General features: G+C 45.6%; 1 protein-coding gene across 5 annotated transcripts in view; it reads right to left on the bottom strand.

The window, feature by feature from the left end:
* Nucleotides 1-1,244: 1,244 nt before the first annotated feature.
* The window catches only part of Naus (cortactin binding protein N-terminal like nausicaa), a 32,728-nt gene continuing 10,192 nt past the window's right edge, over nucleotides 1,245-23,780 (bottom strand). For 2 of the 5 annotated variants that reach the window (XM_070540367.1, XM_070540368.1), the window contains exons 5-10: nucleotides 23,614-23,739; nucleotides 22,084-22,224; nucleotides 21,089-21,355; nucleotides 20,285-20,491; nucleotides 15,158-15,375; nucleotides 1,245-10,470 (exon numbers count right to left, since the gene is read on the bottom strand). In XM_070540367.1, the coding sequence (XP_070396468.1) occupies nucleotides 10,362-10,470; nucleotides 15,158-15,375; nucleotides 20,285-20,491; nucleotides 21,089-21,355; nucleotides 22,084-22,224; nucleotides 23,614-23,739 (1,068 nt within the window). In that variant the 3' untranslated portion in view covers nucleotides 1,245-10,361. Of the gene's footprint in view, nucleotides 10,471-15,157; nucleotides 15,376-19,031; nucleotides 20,492-21,088; nucleotides 21,356-22,083; nucleotides 22,225-23,613; nucleotides 23,740-23,780 lie in introns of those variants that run through there. The other 3 variants (XM_070540369.1, XM_070540370.1, XM_065447489.2) reach the window with 3 other exon arrangements.

Below are 23,780 nucleotides of genomic sequence, written 5' to 3'. Positions count from 1 at the left end.
CACAAACAGCGAGCAAGTCTTCACCGCCTGCGGGCAGGCGGGCGGCAAGGAGGACCTCAACCTTGACCGAGATTTCACCTCCGACCGCCAGGAGGAGAAAGAACTTAAAAGCGCCCGCCCCTTCGTCGCCGCCGCCGTCCCCAACCCGCTCGCTCTGCGGTCGCCCCGCTGCTACAGCGCGCGGACTGCTGACCTATTTGACGTCATTCCCCGGAACCGTGCAGCAGCAACGCGTCCGATGATGCAGGCCCGCGAGAGAAAACGCCGTCGCGCTGTGGACACGACCGGCTCGGCCGTGGAAGTCTGTCGCGTCGAGGACCGTCTTGTCACGCAACGCGAGCGACGCCTCGCAGAAGTTGCGTTACGCAGACTCCATGCATAGGCTTTTACTCACGGTCTCTTGCGGGCCGACCCTCTGCATACACGTCATTTGTAGCCATGTGCACAGGCAGGTTTTGTGTGTCTTTGGCAACACGTACAGCATACACGGTTTGCGTCGATTCCTTTGTGTGGGGGTATTCTGCACCGACTCCTTTTTTTTTGCGAAGGTACCATGCGTAAACCCTTAGCGCACAATCTTAATGAAATGCTTGTACGAAGTATGCACACAAGGAATGTAAGTATGTGTGATGTATTTTTAGGCGAAGCACTTGAACAAAAGAAATTGAGCAGACGGCATGTCACAGATATTCTTTAGACCAACCCTTTGTACAGACCACGTGCGGCACCTACGTGGATGGTGTACGCATGACAAAGCATGTGAAGAGTGTGCGGACAGACGGACGGGTACACAGTGTCTGTTGAGACTGTTAGACAAATTCCGCCGTGCTGTCGAATTTGCCACCTTGGCAGCTCCAATTGGCTCACAATATGGTTACATACTTTCTGGTTGGCTCCAAATGCTAACATGGCGGAATTCAACAAAATGGCAGAATCCAATGGCGCCCAGAACAGCACCACAGTCTACAGGTATTCAGGTATTGAGTGTACGCATGACGTGTGCGTAAGGTGTGTGGACAGACAGAAGAGTGGATGGGTACACAGTGTCTGTGGAGACTGTTAGAAAAGTTCCACCGTACTGTCCATTTGCCACCTTGGCAGCTCTGATCGGCTCCAAATACTAGCATGGCAAGATTCTACAAAATGGCAGAATCCAATGGCACCCAGAATGGCGCCACAGTCCGCAGGTGCCGCTACACGTTATCATTCGGTAGGCAATAAGAATGACACGTGACAACCACCAGTAGGGATGTTTTAGTTCATTTTTTTTTATTGCTATTCTCAACATGCGAACCAAAAGCAATGCAATCAAGATCTTTCAGAAGTGTGGTGCTCAGTGATATGGCACAGGTCCGTCTTTAGCAGACTTCCCAAATGGCGGCCAGCGCGCGCCAACTGAGCGTGTTAAAATTAGCAAAACAAAAGCAACTTCTCAATGAAAAAAAAAAAGAGTGACACAGGGTTTGAGTACAAGTGGCAGCGACACGTGATCCACTGCTACTGAAGCACACAAAAGTATCGCAGGGCTCTTTACGACCGACCGTTCATGGAGCTCTGTACAGAAAGATGCTTGACAGCTCCACCCCTCCCCCCCTTTTTTTAATGACAAGCAAATATTTTTTTTACAAAGCTCGTAATTGACTCACGGGAAAACAAAAGCACATTTGTGAACGCATATTGACAAAGCAGTAGGGCCATGGCCCCGCGGTATCGGGCAAGAACGTGCGGAGGGACTTTGACTTTTCTTTAATACACACATCATTCAAGTGCAGGCGATGCAATGCATGGTGGTAAACAATTCAGCAATTTAATTCCCTATGAAAAACGTCCACAAAGCTCGCACATCACTGGCAAACTGAAAAGCAAATAGACAGTTATTTCTCATGACATCATGAGAAATAACTTGTGATGCCATCTGCTTCTGACACCATCCCCCATGTGCAGCATGGAAACATACCAAATGGTGCCACGGCCACAAAAGTTATATCAGCTTTTTTTTTTTTTCCCTCTACTGTACTCAGTGCTGTACGACAACATTTTGTTCCAATTATAAACGCCAGTTATGCTCTCCACAGCTTTTGCCAATGCCGCAACCTGTGAAGCTGCATTTTCCTAGAATTTAAAGTCTTAACGATTGTCGCACCGTCTCCGCCAGTGTGAGGTAACTGATGGCTGCTGCCAAATGCTTGACGCCTGGCACAACTGGAAATCTGTTCTACAGTCCTGCGGGGGCGCCGTGGTCTGCATGCTGTTAAGCATGGTCACAGGTGATGGCTGAATTTCAAAGTGAAGCTTCACAAACGGTGGAACTGAAAAGAGCTCCGGCTACCTGCAGTGCTGGAAGGAGCAGCCTCATGCTACTCGATTTGCTGACACTTGCTGTACTACTGGGCTATCGGCGTAGTGCACTTCACGATTTTATCTCATTGTCACAGCGAGCCTGTTGCACGGCAACAGCTCAGCACAACTGTACATAAGTGGCACAAAGTGCCGTGAGAATTGGCTTCAGCTGTGGCTAGTGTTAGGTACATCAGGCGACCTCTTAATTCGCCTTTCTGCACACGTTTCAGGGGGTTGCACTCATCTAAGACGGTGATACACACTGGTGCCCACGACATGAGCTGACTAGCAATAGTTTGAAGTGTATTCAACGTGAAGATTGCAGGATGTGCAACTAAAGAAGAGAAAAAAAAAAGGAAACTACACTCGACTTCCATGCTCAGCTGCCATTATGAATCAGGAATGGGCCAGCTTATCTGGGAATGCAGTTACACAGACTCAAACCAACTCGTGAGGCACCTAAAAATTCACAATGCCAACAACCTATATAAATATAGCCAACTACAGTTTGTGCCTCTTACAATACATTCGACAAAGTGAAATTTTTTCTCTGACCACAGAAACACATGACAGCACTGTCCCCAAGGCAGCCTTGAAGGCTGTGATGCTTGCTGCAATTTATGTGTGTGGCCCAAAAAATGAGTGGTCAAGCCCAGCTGATGGAACAACTGCACAAAACACTAGCTAAGCCTTGCAGGTGCGTTCCTTTTGGAAGCAAACAATGAATTATCAACCTCAGCCAATGCAATTCCCCTCTCTTTTAAGCAAAGTGCCTTCAATCGGACTGCAAGATTGATGTGCTGACAATAGCTACAAGGCCTTGCACTCGTATGCCTCTTTGAAACATAATAGCAGGGGAAGAAATGTAAAAAAACACAACAAACAGATTTGGCATAACACTGATATTATGCTCAAGCATTTGTCCACATCTTGTTGCTCGTTACTCAAGCCCTGATTTCCTGCAGTCCAGCAAGATACAGTGCCTACAACTAATTCAGTTTCTATTACCATTCCAAATGGTAAAAAAAAAAGAAAGAAACATGGCTTTAAAAATCAGGTTGACCACAGCGGCGTGGAGGAAGACAAATCGCTGTCTCTTTGTGGTCATTATGCAATCAGCGATGGCAGCTACACCTGAAGAAGCCTTGCTAGATCCCGGATGGGAATTGCTCAATGAAAAGCATTTACCTAAGATTGCACGCACTGAACTTGAAAGCCTTGCTTCAGATTGACACTTTGCAAAACACCCGATGTAAACCACTGCTACAGAGTGAAGCGTGACTGAAGGACCAGAGGCTTGCATGGGCATGGCACAGGCAAGCAAGCTTGTTTTTGTCTCTTCCAAAGTAGTGCCGTTCCAGACATTTTGCATTTGCATACCTCAATTGTAGACTACAGATCACAAGCTTATATCTGCGTACCATAGCGGCTGTTAGCTACAGAGTGGTGCATGTTTGAGAGTTATTGTAAGTAGCAATAAATGCTAAAGTTAAGGAATCCATTGGTTGGGCTAGTTGGGTTTCAGCACATAAACATACCGTGCTGCTTAACTACAAGGGCAAACGAACACTTGTCTCCCATCTTTGCTCTGGCAACAAAGTAGTAGCTAAATATATTTACGACAACGGACTATAAACTTATGTTCCAGGACTGTCAACCTAAGAACACTAGACATCTGTGTGCATGCCCTGATTAAGAAGCAAGTTGCTAATGAGACCTTACATGTGCATACTAATAAAGGCCCTGCATTTTGTACCATGATCATCAGCAAACCAAACAGAACAATTTGCGGAGACACGCTGCTGAACTGCATGGCTTCGGAGATCAACACAGGCCACTGCTTTTCGGGCGCCACTTGGTACAGGCCTAAATTGGAAGACGTTCCAGTCGCACTTCTGGGAGAACAGAGAGCTGAGGTGCAAAGTTCTACGGCGAATGTCATGTTTTTGAGATGACGAGTGGTAACAGAAACTTTGGCACTACTTAAGTACACGGTACAGCTGCGGACAACCTCCCCCGATCACATTTTGCTGCTCAAAACAGAGAAAAATCATGGAGCGACCGTTTGCGCTGATTAAGGGGCGCATGACCCTTCCTCCAAGCCACGACGACAATGTCCGTTGAGCCGGACCTTTGTCTCAGGCTAAGTGCAACAAACCACGTCAACAAGCGTTCTCTGATGACACTTCATCAAGTGCATAGCTACCAAGCTGGCAAGAATTAAGGAGTGAGCGTGACTACACAGTGCGTTGACTCGAAGTGCACAGGGTGGCCTGTATTGGTACTTTCAATGCGATGGCTTTGAGAAGGGATCCTTCCTCACAGCATTGAAAGAAACTTGAAAAAAAAAAAAAGCCATGTGCTGCTCACACGCCCCAGAATACATTCTTAAAACACACACACACATGCACGCACACACAATACACTTAGGTGGCCCTAAAGAACTCTCGTGCCGACATCAGCTGTACAACACACAATCACACATTGTAGTTGCAAGAAATGTCACGTGCAGTGACGAAAGAAAGAGGCAGTGCCTCATTAAATAACTTATAAACCACAGTCGGCACAAATAAAGACGCTTAGTGGGACTCCGGAGTATGGCGTTCCATTTGGTGGGCGCTTCTGACTGGCTAACTCACGCGGCATCATTACCTTGGCAGCTGCACTAACAAAACTCAACGTGCTGCTCGAGCATTGCCAATTAAATGGCACGATCGTGCACTCCATGTGCCGTCCATCGCTTCAATTCGACTAGGCCTCACAAGCTAAACGTCACTGAAGAACTAACACAGCGAAATCCTGTACAGTAAAAAGGTAGACGCACATATGGCGTTACAGATATGTTCTCGTATGCATACAGCAAAACCGAGAAAGGCAGAAAGCCGAGGTTGACCTGAAGCAAACCTTTCTTTTCCTGCCTTGCTTGAGACGTCGAGAGTTGCAAGCGCACCAGGATATTGTCCAAACAAAACCAGTGGTGCCTGTACAAGGAATCGTCTGATCGAGTGCTCACCTCAAAAGTTGCATCACGCGGGAAATAAAGAAGGAAAGAAAACTTCATCTTTGATCAAACTCAAAACTTGTCTAACACCACAGTTAAACCGTTACTGACTTTGCACTCGCTTCAGCACTATACTTTCACAATGCAAACTTCTTTTCACGGTGAACTCCCGTTGATGCGTCAGGCTAGCATACGTACAATGAAGCGAGCTCTCTTTTCAACGAGCAGACGGTTCATGGGGTTCTATCAAACACAGGTGTTAAGCTTTTGCTTCTCGCGTATTACACAAACAGTTACAGTACAATAGCATAAGCAAAGCAGTACTCTGATGACTCATCATTCTGGGGTTGCTCCCCACGCCTTACAAGCTCAACTTTCTCCTGTCCAGGTCTTAATAAAGTAAAATCCAACGATGCTGTGCCGTTCATCTCCATTATTCAAGCAACAGCTGCCAGAAGAAGCTTCCATTCCACTAGAAAGGTTCTCGGCACTTCGAACTTCGACAGCAGCGAAACATTCTAAGCTTTTTTTTTTTTCTTCTAAGAATACTCTTATTACACATTTACAAAGACACGCAGTATGAAATTTACATAATTTACTACAAACAAGGCTTTAAAAACACATTGATAAAATCTAGTGGTCAGAGAGCTGCATGGTTGAAGGTGTCGGTCGTGGCAACAAACCACCGCATACATCATCCTTGACTCAAAAAGTGCATCTCCAATTAATATAGAGCACGTGGCATGAAACACCTACAAAAGAGTATTGATGGTATGGTTTGGACAATGCTCAATATGAATTGAACGTAGACACCCCACAAGAGGTTACAGCATCTACATACGCCTTTCTGGCCTAACGGTGACTACTGCATGAAGGCAACGATTTAGAACAAAATTGGCACAAGAAAATAAAATTTAAAAAAAAGAGAGAGAAAGGGTTGAAACACAGCATGACATCACACAGGTGCTGCCTGTCCTAATGACTCAAGAAACAGTGTAACCACTATTCCTTGGTAGTCTACATCTTTACACTAAGCTTGTAGTCTGCACTTAGAACACCAAACCACACTTTTCGTACCGCACAGTCCTCTGAAAGATATATTCTTTTGGCAGCTTGGCTTCAGCAACTTTGGGCTCCCCCCGCAACTTTGGACTCAAAGTATTTGTGTCTATTTCTGTCTTAAATTAAAACACTGCATGCCCAGCACTTCATTGTCAGGAACATCATGTGCGTCTCAGCATACCTTAATATAAAAAAAAACTATGTGATGGTTAATAATATAGACAGGAACGAAACAATCTGTACTTCTTTGTCCCACTTTTACGCATATTATCATCATAAAGTTTCTTTTTTTTTACATAAATGCTTCTCAACTAGCCCAACTTGCAAGTCTGCTTCCCTTACTGTTCCTGACAAAAAAAAAGTACTAAGCACACAAAAAAGTACTAAGCACTAAAGTACAAAGTACTAAAGTACTAAGTACTAAAAAAGTACTAAGCGCACAGTGTTAAAGAAAGGAAATTTACACGACTAAAGGCTCATTCACACCAGTGGCTGACAGTGGTTGCACAACCAAGTTCATCGCAAATGGTCGCTTTTCTTGAAAAGCGACCATTGCATCATTGCACCATTGCATCATTGCACCATTGCATCGGAGGTTACGCAAATTTGATGTAAGTCAAATTTGCGTAACCTCCGATGCAAGCATTAGGCGGTCACCCGCAGGGTTGTCTGAACAGACCAATCAAATGCTCCCCTCGTTCATAGGAGGTCACTTTTGTTTGCCTGAAAAACGAATAACATTGCTTACACTGAGCGGCTTGTCTTACCTAATTGGCTGACAAGAGGCGAGGAGCACGCTCAAGTGGAGAGGAATTCGATGGGGCCGAGCCACTGCACTGAAAATCGATAATCAGAGGAAGAGGCTGGTGCCCATTTCTGCGATTGGTCCGCTTTCTCTTACTTAACTTGCAGCGGCTCGTCGACAATCGCGGCGGCACGCAACGGAAGCTTAAGAATGACGCTGAAACGGATCCTCAGCAAAGAAGAGTTGGCAGAATGAGGTCGTAAACGTGCTGAAAGTTCTCGAAAACATTACACGGCCACGCAAAAAGTTTTATTCCTATGGCTATTCAGAAGAAAATTCAGTTTTGTTCGGCATTTTAATGCATTTTTAATGCATACACGTCACTTTGACGCAGTAAGGTTTTGTGGCTTTGTGACGTCGCGCGAGAGGTAGGTGAAGCGGGTGCAGCCCAGAAACTTTTGACCAATAGCCGAAGGCTAATGGCAAAACGGCGTCGAATCAGAAATAACTATCTTTGTTTTGTTCGGTCAAATTATGCATAAGCAGTGTGTACACGTCATATCAAATGGGGAGCTATCGCGGTTTTCGTGACGTCGCGTGACAGACAGGTGGAGGGGAGGTGGTCCAAAAATGTTTTTGACCAATCACAGAGGGCTGATTTCAGAATTGGAATAGAAATGTTTGGAACAGTTTTACGTTATAGCTGCTCGATTTTTCAGTTGTGTGACTGCAGTTGCGAAACTGCTGAACCAATCAGGTGTGCAGAAACAGGACGTCTGTATATGATGCCGCTTTTATTACGGGGCAATGGCCTTGCAAGCAAACGTAAACGACATATCACAGGGCGTTCCGGCGTGGTGAATGACCGGTCGCACTTGCCAATGCAAACATCGGCCGCCTCTAGTCGCTTTTGGTCGCCAGTCGCAGTCAGTCGCGTGACCTGAAGTCACCGGTGTGAATGAGCGCTAAAGACAATTGCATTTCCATAACAAGATTACACCCTAGAAGGTGCACACCACATTTAAAGATGTACAAGCAGGTCATACTCTCATTTCACTCCATGAGGTATAGCTGCAACCCAAATGCATGCACTGCATCTTCTGCCCCTTATGTGAGCAGGAATGCCACCACTGCCAATACTGCTTTTAAAGCAAGGCTGAAATTTAATGCTAAGTTGCACTAGAGTAATACCCCTGTCACACTGGGCGTTTTTAATGTCATTCGAACCGAATGGCATTAGCATCGAACGACATTATTCAGTAGCTACACAGCAATATTTAATGCCATTAGCACCGAATGACTTCGGCAATTGAATGAGTTCATGAAACTCATTCGGCTTTGCACTCGGAGCGAATGTGTACTCTCAAACCCAGAAACAAAGCAAAACAGGACACAGCATTTGTAAATTGAAAACCATACACTTATAGAAATAATAACATTTGCGTGTTTTGATGGACTTGTTACTTTAAAGAGACAAAATCTGTGCGGCAGGCTGTCGCAAAATTTGTTACTCTCCAGCTCAGCAGCGTCTGGCCGCTGCCCATGCCGCCGCCACTGTGCTCGTCGGCCATAACACGTCTAATCACTTCCTCTGATTATTAAGCCTAGCTCATAATGCAAAGTATGCAGCAACTAATCACTTCACCTCCTGCAACTTAGCGTCGCCATGTCAGTCATTTTGTTTGTTTTCAATTTATCGGCTACTCAGGTGGCTAAGCCTTGTTTCAACTCATAGTGGCCACATAGTCTGAAATAGAACTTTTTTTTACGCATTACTAAAATATATTTTTTTTCAGTGAAGTGACATCCCAAAAATATATTTAAATATATGGATTGATTATGCAAGCACTTTATACCTACCTTGTTTTAGTTTAGTTGCCACGTTTTTTTCGGAATCATCGCCATTGATATTGCCACCAAATGAATTTTTCGAGTGTAGCACCTCCGCGGGCGAATGAAATTCGTTGCCCTGAATGCCCTTCGATTCGAATGACATTAAAACTCCCAGTGTGACAGGGGTATAAGAGATTATGGCTCAAAATTCATTTTGTGCTTGTTTTGTAAAAAACAAAAGACTTCCAAGGGCAATAGGAGGCTAATGTAAGGTTCAAACTCTTATGTTGATGATGCCACAGTGTGATGTCACAGTTTCTGTGGTCTCCTCACAAATTTCGCTCACTTTTCTCTAGAAAGAAGTCCCCCCTAAAAAATGTGCGGTTAAGCTTACCTTTGTTTCTGAGCTGCAAAAGTTAGTAATCCATTCGCATGAATATAACTCAAGTTTTTTTTTCAAGTGTAACTAGCAGCTTGAGAAAGCCCGTCACATTAAATCTGCAATCATGCTCTCATTACAGCGAAGCTAGTGTTCTTCTTTCCTCAAAATTTCACACTTATAGAAAACAGCAGCAGGAGGCTTCAACACCAGACCACTGAGTTTCGCAAAAAGGCCAATTTCAATGGCATGGAGAGAATACAGATGAATGTAACGGGATGTGGAAAGAAAGCAAGAGCTCAAAGCAGTTCAGCGTTTATGAAACCTGAACTATTTGGAAGCAGTTGCCCAAAGCACATGCATTCCAAAGCAGCATGTCCTTGCATACAGCACTAACCATTAGCCACAGCCCATATGGCTCATAAGCCTGTGATTAACGTTTTTTTCTTCTTTTAAACCTACAAGTACAGCTACGCAAAAATGTTTTCACTGAGTTGCAAAACGTTGTCCCTCACATTATATTCATGGAGCTGTCATAGCCATAAAGATACAGCATTTTTCTAAATGGCAATTGTTAGCCCGTGCAGGATGTTTCCGGAACCTGTGACATCACAGAGGGCTGCTTCGGGGATTGGATGTACATTACCACCTTCTCTATCTTATCTCTGTTGCTTTCCTGGCATCACTGAACCACTACAGTCTGAAAATAGTCACCAGTATGCAATGTCAGCAGTAAAACATGCCAGTCCCAGCCTGATGTTTTAGTGTTACGTTCACACTATTATTCAGGACAAACAAAGCCTCTGAGAGTCCTCCTCACGGCAGACGTGTTCATGGCACTACCTTCTCTCATCTTCAGGCGTCGGCGTCAGACGATGTGACCAGACCAAAGCGATCAAAGGTGCACTGAAGGAACAGCAACAGCAGCAGCAGCAGGGGGGTAGGAGGGGGGGGGCCAAAGCGTCCAACCCGCAAGCGAAGCCGAGGCATTCCAAAGGCATTCACTCTGCGTGGTTTTGTATGAGCCGAGCTGCCGCTGCACAGGTGGGAAGAGAGGGGTCGTAGCAAAAGACAAGCAGTCCCAGCAATTTATCACCTCTGCACTCCACCCTGCGAGGACGAAGGGAGCGTGGAAAGAAACAGTGGAGGAGGCGGGGAGAGGTGGGAGGGAAAAAAATGGTCAGAAAGGTAAAAAAGCAGCCGAGTGCAGGCGAGACTTTTGACCAAGCACATAGGCAGCACAGTGTAAAAAAAGAAAAAACTTGTAAAGCCAATTAGCGGCACAATGCAGCTATTCCTTTCGTTCGATTCTATTCCTCGCTTATTGCGCACCAATCATGGCCAGCCAATCCAATGGTAACGTGGGAAGCTTGGTGAAACCAGATAGCCAATTACAGCGATAATGTGACGGCTACATGAGCAGGACTCGCAAGGTGCAAAAAGGAAAGGAATTTGAAGAATAATTACATTATCATAGCCCACATTCACAAAACTTCCCCTAATGGCCTTGGTGGGGAATGTTCGGGCACCCATTAGCCACAGAAGCAATCAGCACGATGAAACCATCACCGCACTGACAGCCCACTGAGGGCAGCCTAAAAGAAGTTTTGTGAGCACAGGCCCTGACTGGCACTTAAGAGAGTAGACAGTTTTAGCATTAGCCGAGAGGTACTAGTGCAGACATACACCTAAACATCGGAAGGCACATCCAGCGAATAACATCACCAGTGCCTTTATTGAAGTGCGTAGAACTCATATTTGGATGACAGGTTGTACTCTGCCCCTCTGCTGCTGTAACATGTCCAAAGATCTATAATTATGAACACGTTGACTGCAATGTGGATCACGGGTGAGTCATGGGACTCACTTTCCACTGTACAGCTGTGCCGGGTTTTCCTGCTTTGCGCATGTCATTACTAGAAATCAACGGAGAGAAAAAAGAACGCTTGTTGTTTCTGATCTGATGCATCGGGGCGCCATCTCTCTGCCCCTTGAGGAAGTTTCCTAGGAGCACGACTTCCTGGTGACTCACGATGCATGGGAATTAAGACTTCACAAATGCTGTCGCAGTGAATGTGTTAAAGGTATTTCAGTACGTTTCTCTTTGTCAAAGAGACTTGCAATGAAAGGATCCTTTCAGTATGCTATGGTTGAAGCACAGCCCTGCAAGATCGCCACCAACACCGTTGCTCTTGGATACGTCCTCTCGTATTAAAGCACATGTCTCTGCTAGTACCCTGCCTGAATGCAATACTCTCTAACTTGTCGTCCTTAAATTTTGAAATCAAAACAAACTTAACAAGGCACATTCAACGCCGCGCAAAGTGACTGCCCGGCAAATGCGGCTTGAACTTGCACTCGCGGTAACACTGTGTGCGCAAGGATTAGGTTTTGCTTTTTATATAACACCATTATTGTACACAACCCTAATATTAAACCGCACAGCAATGGTAGCGAGTCTTCATCAGGCTTTGCCTTTCATTGTTGCTACATTTTCTGGTCTTAGAAAAAAACTTTCATGAATGCTAATATGCCACCAGCTCTACTATACAACCATATCTTGCACTGCACCTCCCGATATAGGAGCAGATTAACACAAATGTTCTGAACTGAGCTTGTTGGCTTACGTACATTATGGCAAAACAGTGCAGACAATGGGACACAAAAACAGGACACGTGTCCTGTCCATTTTTCACACGTGCCTTTGTCTATGCTGTTTCGCTATAGTGCAACTTAAAACTTTTATCATTTAACACACAACCAATTAATGCTTGGGGAGTTGGTAGTGGGTTCTTTCTTTTAAGAAAACATTCGCTATTCAAGTTGACATTTACAGCCAAAATTTTCTGAATACAGTCAAACCTTGATATAATATTTATTCTTTCGAAATATGTATTCTGGCAACAAAAATATGTCAAGCAAAGTGCATGTTTAAAATTTCTGATTACTCGTATGCCATATATAGGCCCAGCGAGTTGCTGAAAGGACATCAAAATTGACAGGAGACCTTTGCTGGCTCGTCGGAGGTGTCACGCTTCCAGTTTATGCAATCACTCAATTGCGACATTTTTTTTGCCTGCTGATATTAGCGCATGTGCTTATAACAAATACGCACTGGATATAACCACGGTATTTTTGTCAGACACAACTTCATTACAACAAGGTTCGACTGTACTATATTTCATTTTATTAGATGATTTAGCTATCTGAACAGTCATAGTAATTAGCTTGTAATGCAACCAGAACCATGCAAGTCGCTCCCCTAACGACTTAATAGTCACACAGGCAGCACAATCAGTCACAAGTAACCTCGCTTGCTTCTCACTTTTGGTTAATGGTACTCTTGTGAACGTGCATAAAATAAAAGTCACAAGACAGACACTGGGAATTGCTAAGATGAAGCAAACATGTTATCTAAAGATGCCATGCTGTTACAGGATGCACAAACGTACAACAGAGAAAGGAAAGGGTGAATCATTGAGTATTGCATTGCTGATCCAAGAGATGTCTCAATGCTACTTCCTGCCCAAGCCATTACCTATTCTGTGCTCAGATTTTCATGAAGCATTTGCTTTACTGGAGGGTTCTGTCAGAAATCAGGCACACCAATAGCAGTCATCCGCTCTTCACTAAAGAAATTAAAAGGGACTTTTCTCTACTGCAAGGCGCAGCTGAATTTGCCAAATTCTGCAGTTCCACAAATGGGTTCTACCAAGTGTAACTGCGAAACATGAAAGACGCACAGTTTTTCTCCTCTTTCTGAAAAGTGCACTGGTAGAGAAAGGTGGTGTCACTATAATTTGCTGCACTGAACTGTGCATCTTTACACCACCTCAAGCTCACTTTTAACAAAACATGCGAGCAACGTTTTTCAGGCTTGATGTGGCACAAAATCTGCCGCTAGATGCCATGACACCCGAGAACAGACAAGCCAGCACTCTAAGCAGGAGACAAATTTATGCCTGCCTCCATTAGCACTGCCACACCCAGCACGACTGTGGGAAATACCGCATTTACTTAATTCTAAAGCGCACCCCACGTCCGAGAAAATCGACCCCAGAATTGCCTGCAAGTTACAGTGGGAGGCAAAAATCAAAACTGTGCACGTAGCATTGGCAGTAGCCTACTGCCAGAGCCAAAGCTATAGCAACAATGAGATGGCAGTAAAAAATTCGCAGTTTAGCACGAAAGCAAAGCGTTCAAAGCGATAACAAGGTTTAGCGCTACACTGAAGGCGTCTCAGAAGCTGCTGTGATGAGGAGTACTGCCAATGGCGTCGAAGGTGTCGCATCTCGACGGTGCAAGAGATGAGACCCAAGGAAAACCATCAACGTTTGTCGGCGCCCAGGGAAAGGATTTACCTTGACATTCACTGGCCGTTCTGCTCGGTCCAGTGTGAGCCCCAAGGTGTGGTTTGCACACGGCTAATGTTTGCACACAGGAACACTAATGTGCGTGTACACAGCACTCATGCCAGCAGCGGAAGCTCGAATGCTGCCCCAGCTCTGTCAGAGCCGACTGAGCACAATAGACAGTTTTAGCATAGTGTACGCTATACCATTGCGTACGCCAAAAAATAGCGGATCATCAGTGCGCATGCGCTGAACGCTAAAAAAAATAGCGGGTATAGCGGCCGTACGCAACACAAACGACTTAGCGTTAGCGTTTTTGCGAGGTTTCTGTGAAACATGGCGGCGGTTCCGGCTGCCCGCTTCGAATTGAATTTGGTGTTGCTTTTGTAAAATGCACTTCGTTCGTAGCAAATGACTGTGTAAATGGCTTTCGCTTAGTTTCAGGCCGCTTCGACGACAGAGTATTATGGATAACCTCGTGGTGTATTCGAGATCGCTTCTCGTTTCGAACGACTCGAAGCCCAACGAAAGAAACATTCGAGATGTCAGCGCCACCTATCGCTACAGGCGGGATATAGCTGCAACAATGGCGTATGGCCTCTGAGATCTGAAGATATCGCCGGCCAACTAAAATTGTTGAAAATGTGTGCTGCTTAGCGTACACTACACTATGATGTATAGCATACGCTATAAGTTGCGTACGCTAAACTAAAACTGTCTAATGTTACGAGTTCATCCACTTGCAGATAGACGCACAGCGCATTTTTGGAGACAGTCTACCCTTCCATGTGCAGGCTGCATGGGCGCATCAATACCGTGACAGCACGACGACGACGGTGGCAAAATCACGTTTTGAGCACCCGCGCAATTCAAATAAAAAAAGACATCTTTCCATGTTTCTGAGTAGGTTGGCAACAATGGCCCGCTGGTTTCATCCCGACAGTTTATTACAAAAGATAAGTTATTTCACACGTTGAAGTTAACAGCAACAGAGAAGAGTGATGTGTTTTCGGCATTTTAGAAATTTGCGCATGACATGTCGCTGGACGAACTAGCGAAGAGGTTGCTCCAAGCGTGTGCCAACATCCTATTCTCAATAGCTGCAAAGCCATTCATAAGGATGATGAAATATAGCAGATGGCACAGAGGACAACCTATTGCAGTTCACTCACAGCAACAAAAATCTGTACGACCGTAATAAATTACCATTCCGTGAAGGACAGATTTCCCACATTTCACATTTTCTTTCGTTCTTTCTTTTTCTGACTGAGAAAAAACATGAGCATGCTGCTTTCTTCATGTTAATAAAAACTGAGTATACTTTAGAGAATGATACGCAGTTTTCTGACTTTGAGCATATCGAAACAAGCATGCAGGAGATTTTGGAGGCATGTTAGAACCAGGTTAATACACTACAATCCCTTCACAGTGCCCTAAAGCATCACCTTGAGAATGTGCAAAGGCTCAGTGACAGGCTGGCGATCCATGCTGCTTCTGTGCAGAGAAGAATGTGAGGGGGTCCTCGAAGGTCACGTGCAGACAAGACAGCGGCACTCGAAGAAAACCCAAGACCAGGGGCCGTTTTCGAGAGCCACTCCGCGATGAACTTGCCACCAGCATTCACACGCATGCAGGGTACAACAAGAACCATGCACAGACGAGACTATCTACTAAGTTCAGCGCACGTCCCGAACAAAATTGTGCATGTTGCCGCCGGTTACGCATCAAGCACAACAGAGGAGTTACAATGTGAAACACAGGTTGCCAACAAACTTAACAACAGCTGTCAAACGTCGCACACAGCACAGGTATCACATATCGAATAAACAAAAAGAAGGCACTACAGTCGCCGACCGACAATTCAGACACGATGGGGACCACCAAATGGTTTGAATAATCGAGAGTCCACAATGCGTACTGGATTGGCCCAAAAACAAGTGACTTCATTTCACGAGTGGCCACAACAGGTGTGCTGTATTCGTGGCCACAACAGGTGTGCTGTATTCTCGGATCGTCACTTTCAGAGAAACCTTCAATTTTGCCTGAGTATAGCGTAGGGCGCATCGGCGCCTGGAAGAAACGGCATACTTGGCGCAGTTCCACGCACGCTATCCTTCAAGTGACTAGCGCATGACACATCGGTGTCTGCAAGAAATGGTAGTCTTGGTCCAGTACCAAGCATGCTATGTTTCACATGACTAGCATATGAAGCGCCGGCGTCTACGAGCAACGCCATTCTTGGCACTCTGCCAAACATGCTATCTTATCAATGCGTGGAAAAGCTGCTCCTTTAACATGTCTGGTGCTAGTCATGCAAAGTATAGAGAAAATGAAGGTATTTTTCGAAAGTGATCGTTCAAGAATACGGCCTAAGTTTGTCAACGCAGGTTTGCTGCGCGTGGATACGCTTGCACTTGCCTAGACATTCTGCGGCCATGGTTTCCTGGTAATGCCTTTTGTGCTATTCCTTCTCACGCTTTTCGAGCTTTGTCAGTGGTCAGAGCGATACTCCGCATGCATAATCAACAGGATCAGCCAGTCATTAACAGCGGACGATAAGAGTGGCCTAGAATCGAGCAGAAGGCGTCGCTATAAAAATCATCGCCCTTATCTCGATCATTGTCATGCTGTCACTACAGATAGACGAAAGCAGCGAATGCGTGCGCTGAATTCTCGGTGGCGACTACTAGCAGAGACACGACGTTCGCGAGGCAAGATGATAAGAAGCGCGCATGGGCAGTCAACCTGTTGACATAAAGAAACCAAACGAGGTGGGAAGTATCAGGTGGGCAGTTTTACAGGAGCGCTTTCGACTAGGCTTCGCTTGTTTCGGTTTCGCAGAGCTACGGCAACATGGCAAACAACCGTGTTGCTGATACCTCGAAACGAAAATACTGCTATTTCTGTTTGACTCGGTGGCCACATTAGCACACTGTCCTGCAGGTCAGAGTTCCGATTGTCACATGATGCAATGTAAGGTGTCCGAAATTTTGGTGCAGGAATAATTGAGAAGCACCACCGTCATCATCACCACTAGGCGATAACATGCAGAAAGAAGCGGATTCAGGGGAAGAATTGGAAGACCAGTGGGAGGCTCTGCTGGTGACGCAAGACCCTGACAACCAGCTGCGGTTGGTGAACAGGGCTCGGGCGGCGGCAGCGAGCCATGGCTACCTGGACGGAGGAGGCCACCCACCTTTGGGCTCAAGAAGCCTGGTCTAACAATAAAGTTTATTCCTCTCTCTCCTTATATATTAAGCTTTTGGGGCTGGCGGCGATGCCGTGGGGTTGTCCGGTTGATCAAGCATGTCCGAATTATCAGTGCCCGAATAACCGGTCGCTGACTGCACCACTTGTCATACCATGCTTGTGAGTGCACATAACACTAGCAATCCAGAATGCACACTCAATCCAAAATGCACACTTCGATGTGAGTGAACAGAACGAGAACAATTCGTAACCTAAGAAACAACACATTATTTTCTCTAACAAATTCACTATCATCATTGCCACTCACCAGTTCACACTCATTAAATGATTACACACACAAGTTACACACATACAAGGATGCTTTTCATTCTGTACAGGTTTTCTTAGTTCACTTTGAAGCTGCCATCACTTGCCAAGAAAAACCACGTCGCAACAACATTTACACAGTCATGCCCTGCTCATTACAGCTTGGCAGCAGCCTCTTTCAAACAGATGCGACTGTTTCAACCAGGCAATGAAATGGGTTGCTTGGTTGCTGCCCATACCTGTGCTACTTGCATATGTTGAGCACTTGGCTCACATAGCAGAAATGAGACATCTACACTAAAGGCACTCAGTAACAAAAAAAAAAAAGATAACATACATGACCAAAAGAACACAAGTTGGCACGGCAACTAAACAAGGGCATATGCCCTAAAAACACATAACAGTAATTATTTTTGTAAAAGCTAAACATTTCTTTTTATCTTCCATCAATTGAGAACGGTCGCAATAACACAAATAACCGACCACTGTTCTTGACACGCTTCTACTGGTCATGACCTGTGCTCAATGCGTAAAAATCGTAACAAAAGCTGTAGTTCTCTCCTGCGAAAAAGAGTAAGTCCCATGCCGCAAAACAAAGCTGTTGTCAGCACAGAATATATGGCACATTGACAAAAAACCGTAAAACAGGCCTTAAAAGAATGTCAAACGAGGGCAGTCAGAATTAGACCTCACTACCCTGTAGGATGCAACTATAACGGAGCAAACAAAATTTAGTAGTCATCTCATTTTGGAAGCAGTACCAGCGTACGCACAAAAAGGAGGAGACAACAGAACGAACACCCTTGTCACGAGGAAACAGCATAAAAAGGACAAAGCAAGAAAATACACTAAAGAAAAAGAGAGAGAGAAAAGCAAACCCTTGTCACGATTATTCTGCCTCTCAAGGTTGTTTTTTTTCCGGCCCCTCCTTTACTGTGTTTCATCCCTATTTTTACTGGCTCTACGTGACAAGGAGTCAACCTTAGAAATCCTCTTACAAACAGCCTGCCCGATGTGACTAATACAAATAAACAACTGTGCGAAATAAAGAATGAGGTTGGAAACATATAGGAAAAAGTAAAGAAGGCATTGTGCGTTTGGCTTTTCGAGCGTCTATGGCCAGTACACGAAAAGCCATCCAGCAATGACTAATGCCAGTGACACCTACATAATTATAACCAACCAGCAACACGAAGATGAGTGTGCGCAATGACAAGCTCTACAGACTGTCCAGCAAAGTGCCAGTTCAGTAAAAACAGCTCAATGAGACACAAACATCGACGACCTTTGATGAGGTGAGGCCTCTCAGTGGGATTGAAGAAATACAATGGACCAACAATTGGCCTTTAGGCCTTAGCCCTAATGGCTGAAGTATGCTTTGTGTAGTACAAGCCTGATTACACCATGTGCTTGTTTGATACGTGTCAAATGATGATGTCAACTGAACATAATAGACCATTGCTCAGCTGGTGAGGACAGTGGCTGCATACATGACAACGCATGTTCAAATCTGGCTCACTCTTGTTTCGCACAAGGTTATTCCATCCCAGGTAGCCATGCAAAATGTGGCCCATAAGGAGAACTCTGATGATTGTAGGTATTTATTTGCTGCAGCAGAGACTAATTGAAGCAATCACTACAATTCTGTTAAAAGTGCAGCTGCATCAAATTTAGCTGCCCTCTTGGCAGATCATATAGACATGGCTGTTGAGGTACAGGAAAACGACAAAACATGAACCTTTTAAAGAGGTGCTGAATGCAGTTTATCAGCAAAGGCAGCAACAACATTGCATCGTTCAAATGAACAAGCAATAGAAGACACAGCTACTCAATTGTATCTTCGAAAAACATTTTGTAGTTGTTTTGACGCATCTGGTTGTAATCAAACAGTAATTACCCTGTTTACTATCTAAGGCGGTTGCTAAACTAGGTGGAAGATTGAGCAAATCAGGAATAAAGACGAAAATGTGGACCAATATGCTTCCAGGGGCCTCACTTTTTATAAAGACCGATGCAAGACGAACTGCAGAAACAGGCCGCAGACTTCAAAGTACTCTGTAAGGGTACTTAGCGCGCAGTTGCATTTCCGTTTGCCTGAAGTAAATATTTGTTAGGTCGGTGGTCCATCGTTCACTTTCCCGTCTATCAGGACTAACAATTTGACGGATGTCACAATGGAATTAAGCTGCCAGACACTCACAAGCTTATTTGGTTTCCCTGCAGCGAACCCTCTCGCTTGTCCACTGCCGCAACAACAAGGAGACACTGAAGGAGCCACCTCAGGTCGAAAAAGGTCAATATCTGGCACAGGAAGGACTCTGGGATGATGGCAACATTTTGTGCGCCCGGAATAACAGGCCCTCAGCGTAGTGGGAATGAGAGCCAGAAGATGGTATTCCCAGTGAATAGAAATGCTACCTCTGCTCACTTTTTGTGACTAACGTCAAAAAGTTAAAAAAGGCACCGACTTTAACATACCCTGTAACTAACGTGATCAAAGACGAATTCTCTTCCAATGTCAGCCAAAGACAAGCAAGACTACCGCAAATGTTTCTACCTGCGAAGGATGGTAATGTGTAGGGCCAAAGCAAGATGCAAGACTTCCGCAATGCTCTACGACCTGCCCAACACGGGAGATCTAACAGGCCTGACTCACCCCCCTCTCGAAAACAGACATGAAAAATGTCCCCGAAATTTACCGACTTTATCATAAGCTGAAAGTTAGGATGCACAGTTGGTAGTTAGCTGTTATCCTAATGCTTTCTCACTACCCAGTGCTATTAATGTTGATGGTTCTGCTCCCTACCCTATCGAGGGTTGATGATGGAACAAGAAATAAATTGTGAGACATCTACAGCCCTCTAGGAACCACTGCGCAGTGGACTGTTTGGCTTCTCCATGGCCATGGAGACCAGAACGCTCTGAAAGTCGGCCAGTTCGGGTCCAATCAGATCGAGGCCCGACGCAGAGGCTGTAGCAGGCCCCACCCTCTCTGTAGGCGACGCCATCATGCAGCGAACGTAACGGGCGGGGCTCGAAGTGAAGCCACCACCCACCTGTGCTGTGTCTGGCACCGTCCGGGGGGGCACAGGAGGCTTCGGTCCCAGATCCTTGCGCTGTAGCACTGGCTTGTTGGGCGGCACGGGGGGCGGGGTGGGCCTCAGAATGGTCCCAGTCGCTGACGCTATGCCGGCTGTGCCTGGTGTCGTCGGTCCTACTGGCTTTTTGACCAGAGTCCGGTCGGGAGTTGGCTTTGGCGGCACCTGTTGCGAGGAAATGGCAGGCAGCATCTTCAGCATTGTAAGATCTCGAGATTGGAAGCAGTATATACACATTTTAGTAAACACAACTTGTCTCTAGGAGCAATGAACTGAGGAAGGCAACGTGGAGTTGAGAGCAGCCAGGAACTATTGAAGCAACAACTTGGTTCCAATAGTATTCTGACAAAAGGGGGAAGAAAACAATAAAAGAGCTCTGCCATGGTCCTAATAAAAGGACCTGTCAGTACTGGTTTCTTAAGCTCTTCAGGTTCCAATGATAATTTTCATATCATAAGAGACCCAAGTGATTGTATCTATCAACAATGGGTGAATGAACAAGGGAAGCCAAAGCCTGGAGCCAATGTCTCGACGAGGGGACTTGAACTTGTTAGGGACCTGACAAAGACAACTCTCCTCAATAAAAAACACTGGGCGGATACAGAGGCCTCACTGGTTTGATGTTTTGATAAGAGGAGTTTTCTTCTTCCCAAATTAAAGGAGCCTAAGCTTGGAGTCACACACAAAACAAGAACATAGGTGTACACTGCTTCAGGAACACACACAAGGGAAGTAGATGAACGCTCTAAGATGGCTACATACCTGCGGCACTGTCGGGGGTGGAGCCTTGGTTGCAGAGGGCGGGACCTTGGGGCCGACTGCCACCCCCCGGGGTGGGGTCGGAGTGGGAACAGCCGCCCTGACAGTGGGTGCAGGTGCGCTGGCAGGGGTGATGATGGTGGCACTGCGGACCCCCTCTCCAAGGGGTGGAGGTGCGGGTGCGGGGGGCGGAACCAAGCGCTCTGCCTCCTGCCGCAGTCGCTCCAGCTCTAACTGCTGCTGGGCATTCTGCGCCTTCAGCTCAGCCACCTGTTGCCATGTGTGCAACCCGTTCTAGCTCACTGAAACTCCCCAAGCGTTGTTTGTGCGATTGGTTCAAGGGGCCTTAAAAGGGTACCGAAACACTTTTCTAATCATCATAGAATGGCCTCACTCGATTCATTGTGGTACATGATGAAATCGCAAGCCTTTGTGACACGTTATGACTGCCTATCTGGTCCCCCGGTGTTCACCCGGCACCCTCCGGCGACACAAAAAGCACCAGTTGCCATGCGGTCTGATCATCATGTAACAATCACTGAGCACTTTACACGCAGCACTGCATTTACAAGCTTTATTTTTTTTTGCCAATTGCGGAATAAAAATGCTTACTTTTTGGCCAATCCTTGCATAAGTGTGCAGCAACATGTTGGCAGCCTTTATTTGGATACTTGAGGAATAAGGACACTCCATCTTCTGGCAAATCCCTTATTTCAGATTCCCAACTATTAGCCAGTCTCCCCTGAGTCCAAATTATCAGTGGGCAACTGCATGCGATTACTTGAGCATACGGGAGTGAACATTCCTCGGCAGGAATAGGAACGCCTGACTCTTTTTTCTTTCCTTTCTCCCCCCATTACCTTTCACCAAGTGTAGGGCAGTCAATGGCGCGCAAGCGTCGTTGAGCTCCCTGCCTTTCCCTCTTTCTCTGCCGCAACAAGAGCAGCATTCGACAAAAACATAAAAGGAAGAAAGACTAGCAAGATTTCTGTGCTCACCTGTGTCTGGAAGCGTTCCCTCTCCAGCTCAAAGTCCGCTGCTTGCCGCTCCAATTCCTCCTCCATCTGGAGCGACCGTTTACTCTCCTCTTCCAGGCCTTCCACCATTTCGGACGACCGAGCCTTTTCGTCCTTTAAGCCCTGCAAAAAGATTTATATTAAAAAAAAAGAAAAAAACAGGCTTCACTAGGTGCTCCGACGTGCTGGAATAGTCTCCTCAGGAAAAAAAAAAAAAAAAGCAGACCAACAGTACAAAGGACAATGGGATAAGACACAGTGCTTTTTGCGTCGTCTTTCACTGTCTTTCATAGTTCGCACTGTTCATTTGTTAAGTGAAGGGCAGATGAGGCCAGTGTTAGAGGTGGCATAGTAGCACAGAATGAATGAGATTATTAAGACAAAAGGTACAAGTACAATACCGTATAATGATATACAATAATTATAGGGTTTTATGTGACAAAACCACTTTCTGATTATGAGGCACACCATAGTGGAGGACTCTGGAAATTTCGACCACCTGGGGTTCTTCAACGTGCACCTAAACTTAGGTACACCGGTGTTTTCGCATTTCACCCCCATCGTAATGCGGCCGCTGTGGCCGGGATTCGATCCCGCGACCTTGTGCTCAGCAGCCCAACGCTATAGCGACTGAGCAACCACGGCTGGTTATAATGATATACAGGAGCAAGATATCAACACAGAGAATTAAGTTAAATTATGGGAGATTAACATCTTAAAGCTCCGCAGTGGACTATGAGGGTGTCGTAGAGGAACACTTCGTATGACTTTACTCACTGGGGTTCTTTTAGCATGCTCCCAAAGCACAGTACAGAAGTGCTGTAGCGTTTACACTTCACTGGAATACAGCAGTCACAGCCGCAACCGAACCCGCAAGGTGGCCCAGTGGCAACTGGGTGTGTATGCCGAAAGAAAAAGAAACGAGAAATTGCATTGCCATTGCAAACATTTCATTGCACTTCCAGCCTCACACGACTCTCTCGCGTCTCCCTTCCACCCCTCCGAAACACGAATCAAAAGCACTGATGACCTTCGTTGGAGCTCTCTGCTCATGTTTCGAAGCGGTGAAGGGAGAGGCGCGTGAAGCTGGCAATGCAATTAGGGGTGGCTCATGTTTCTTTTCTCCCCCCCCATGATTATGCCTTTCTTTTCCTTTGCATGTAGATACCTACAGCCCATATTTCACTGTTATGGCCAATAACATGGCATGTTAACATTAAGCAGTTTATTTTACCATGGAACACATAAAAAAGTTCACCAGGTATCATTACATGCGATATACTGATAACCCCAGCATTGCTATAAGTGGGTTTGACAGTAATTACACAAGGAGTGGGTTACTGATAACAAGAAGCTGCAGGGACTTGGCAATAACAACAAAATGATGCAGCAAAGGATATTTCTGATAGAAGTAGAAGATAATGATTAGGAAGACAATGTAACAAACAAGTGGTAGTGTGTACTGGGACTGGAAACTGAGAAGACTATGAGTGCTCAAAAATATGTGCTCACCTGAAGAAGTTGATCTCCCCGTTGCCGTTCCTGGATTAGTCGCACAATTAACCGCTTTCTTTCGGCCAGGAGGAGCAATACCATCTGCTTCTGTCGACTTCGCTCCATTTCAAGTGCTTCATTCGCCTGCGTCGTGCATCCCATAGACCTTAGCAACAAATTTAGCA

Source organism: Dermacentor albipictus, chromosome 6 (assembly GCF_038994185.2).
Source record: "Dermacentor albipictus isolate Rhodes 1998 colony chromosome 6, USDA_Dalb.pri_finalv2, whole genome shotgun sequence".
Lineage (NCBI taxonomy): Eukaryota > Metazoa > Arthropoda > Arachnida > Ixodida > Ixodidae > Dermacentor > Dermacentor albipictus.
Note: the sequence above shows the minus strand (reverse complement) of the source record. Positions and strands in the feature narration are given on the sequence as shown.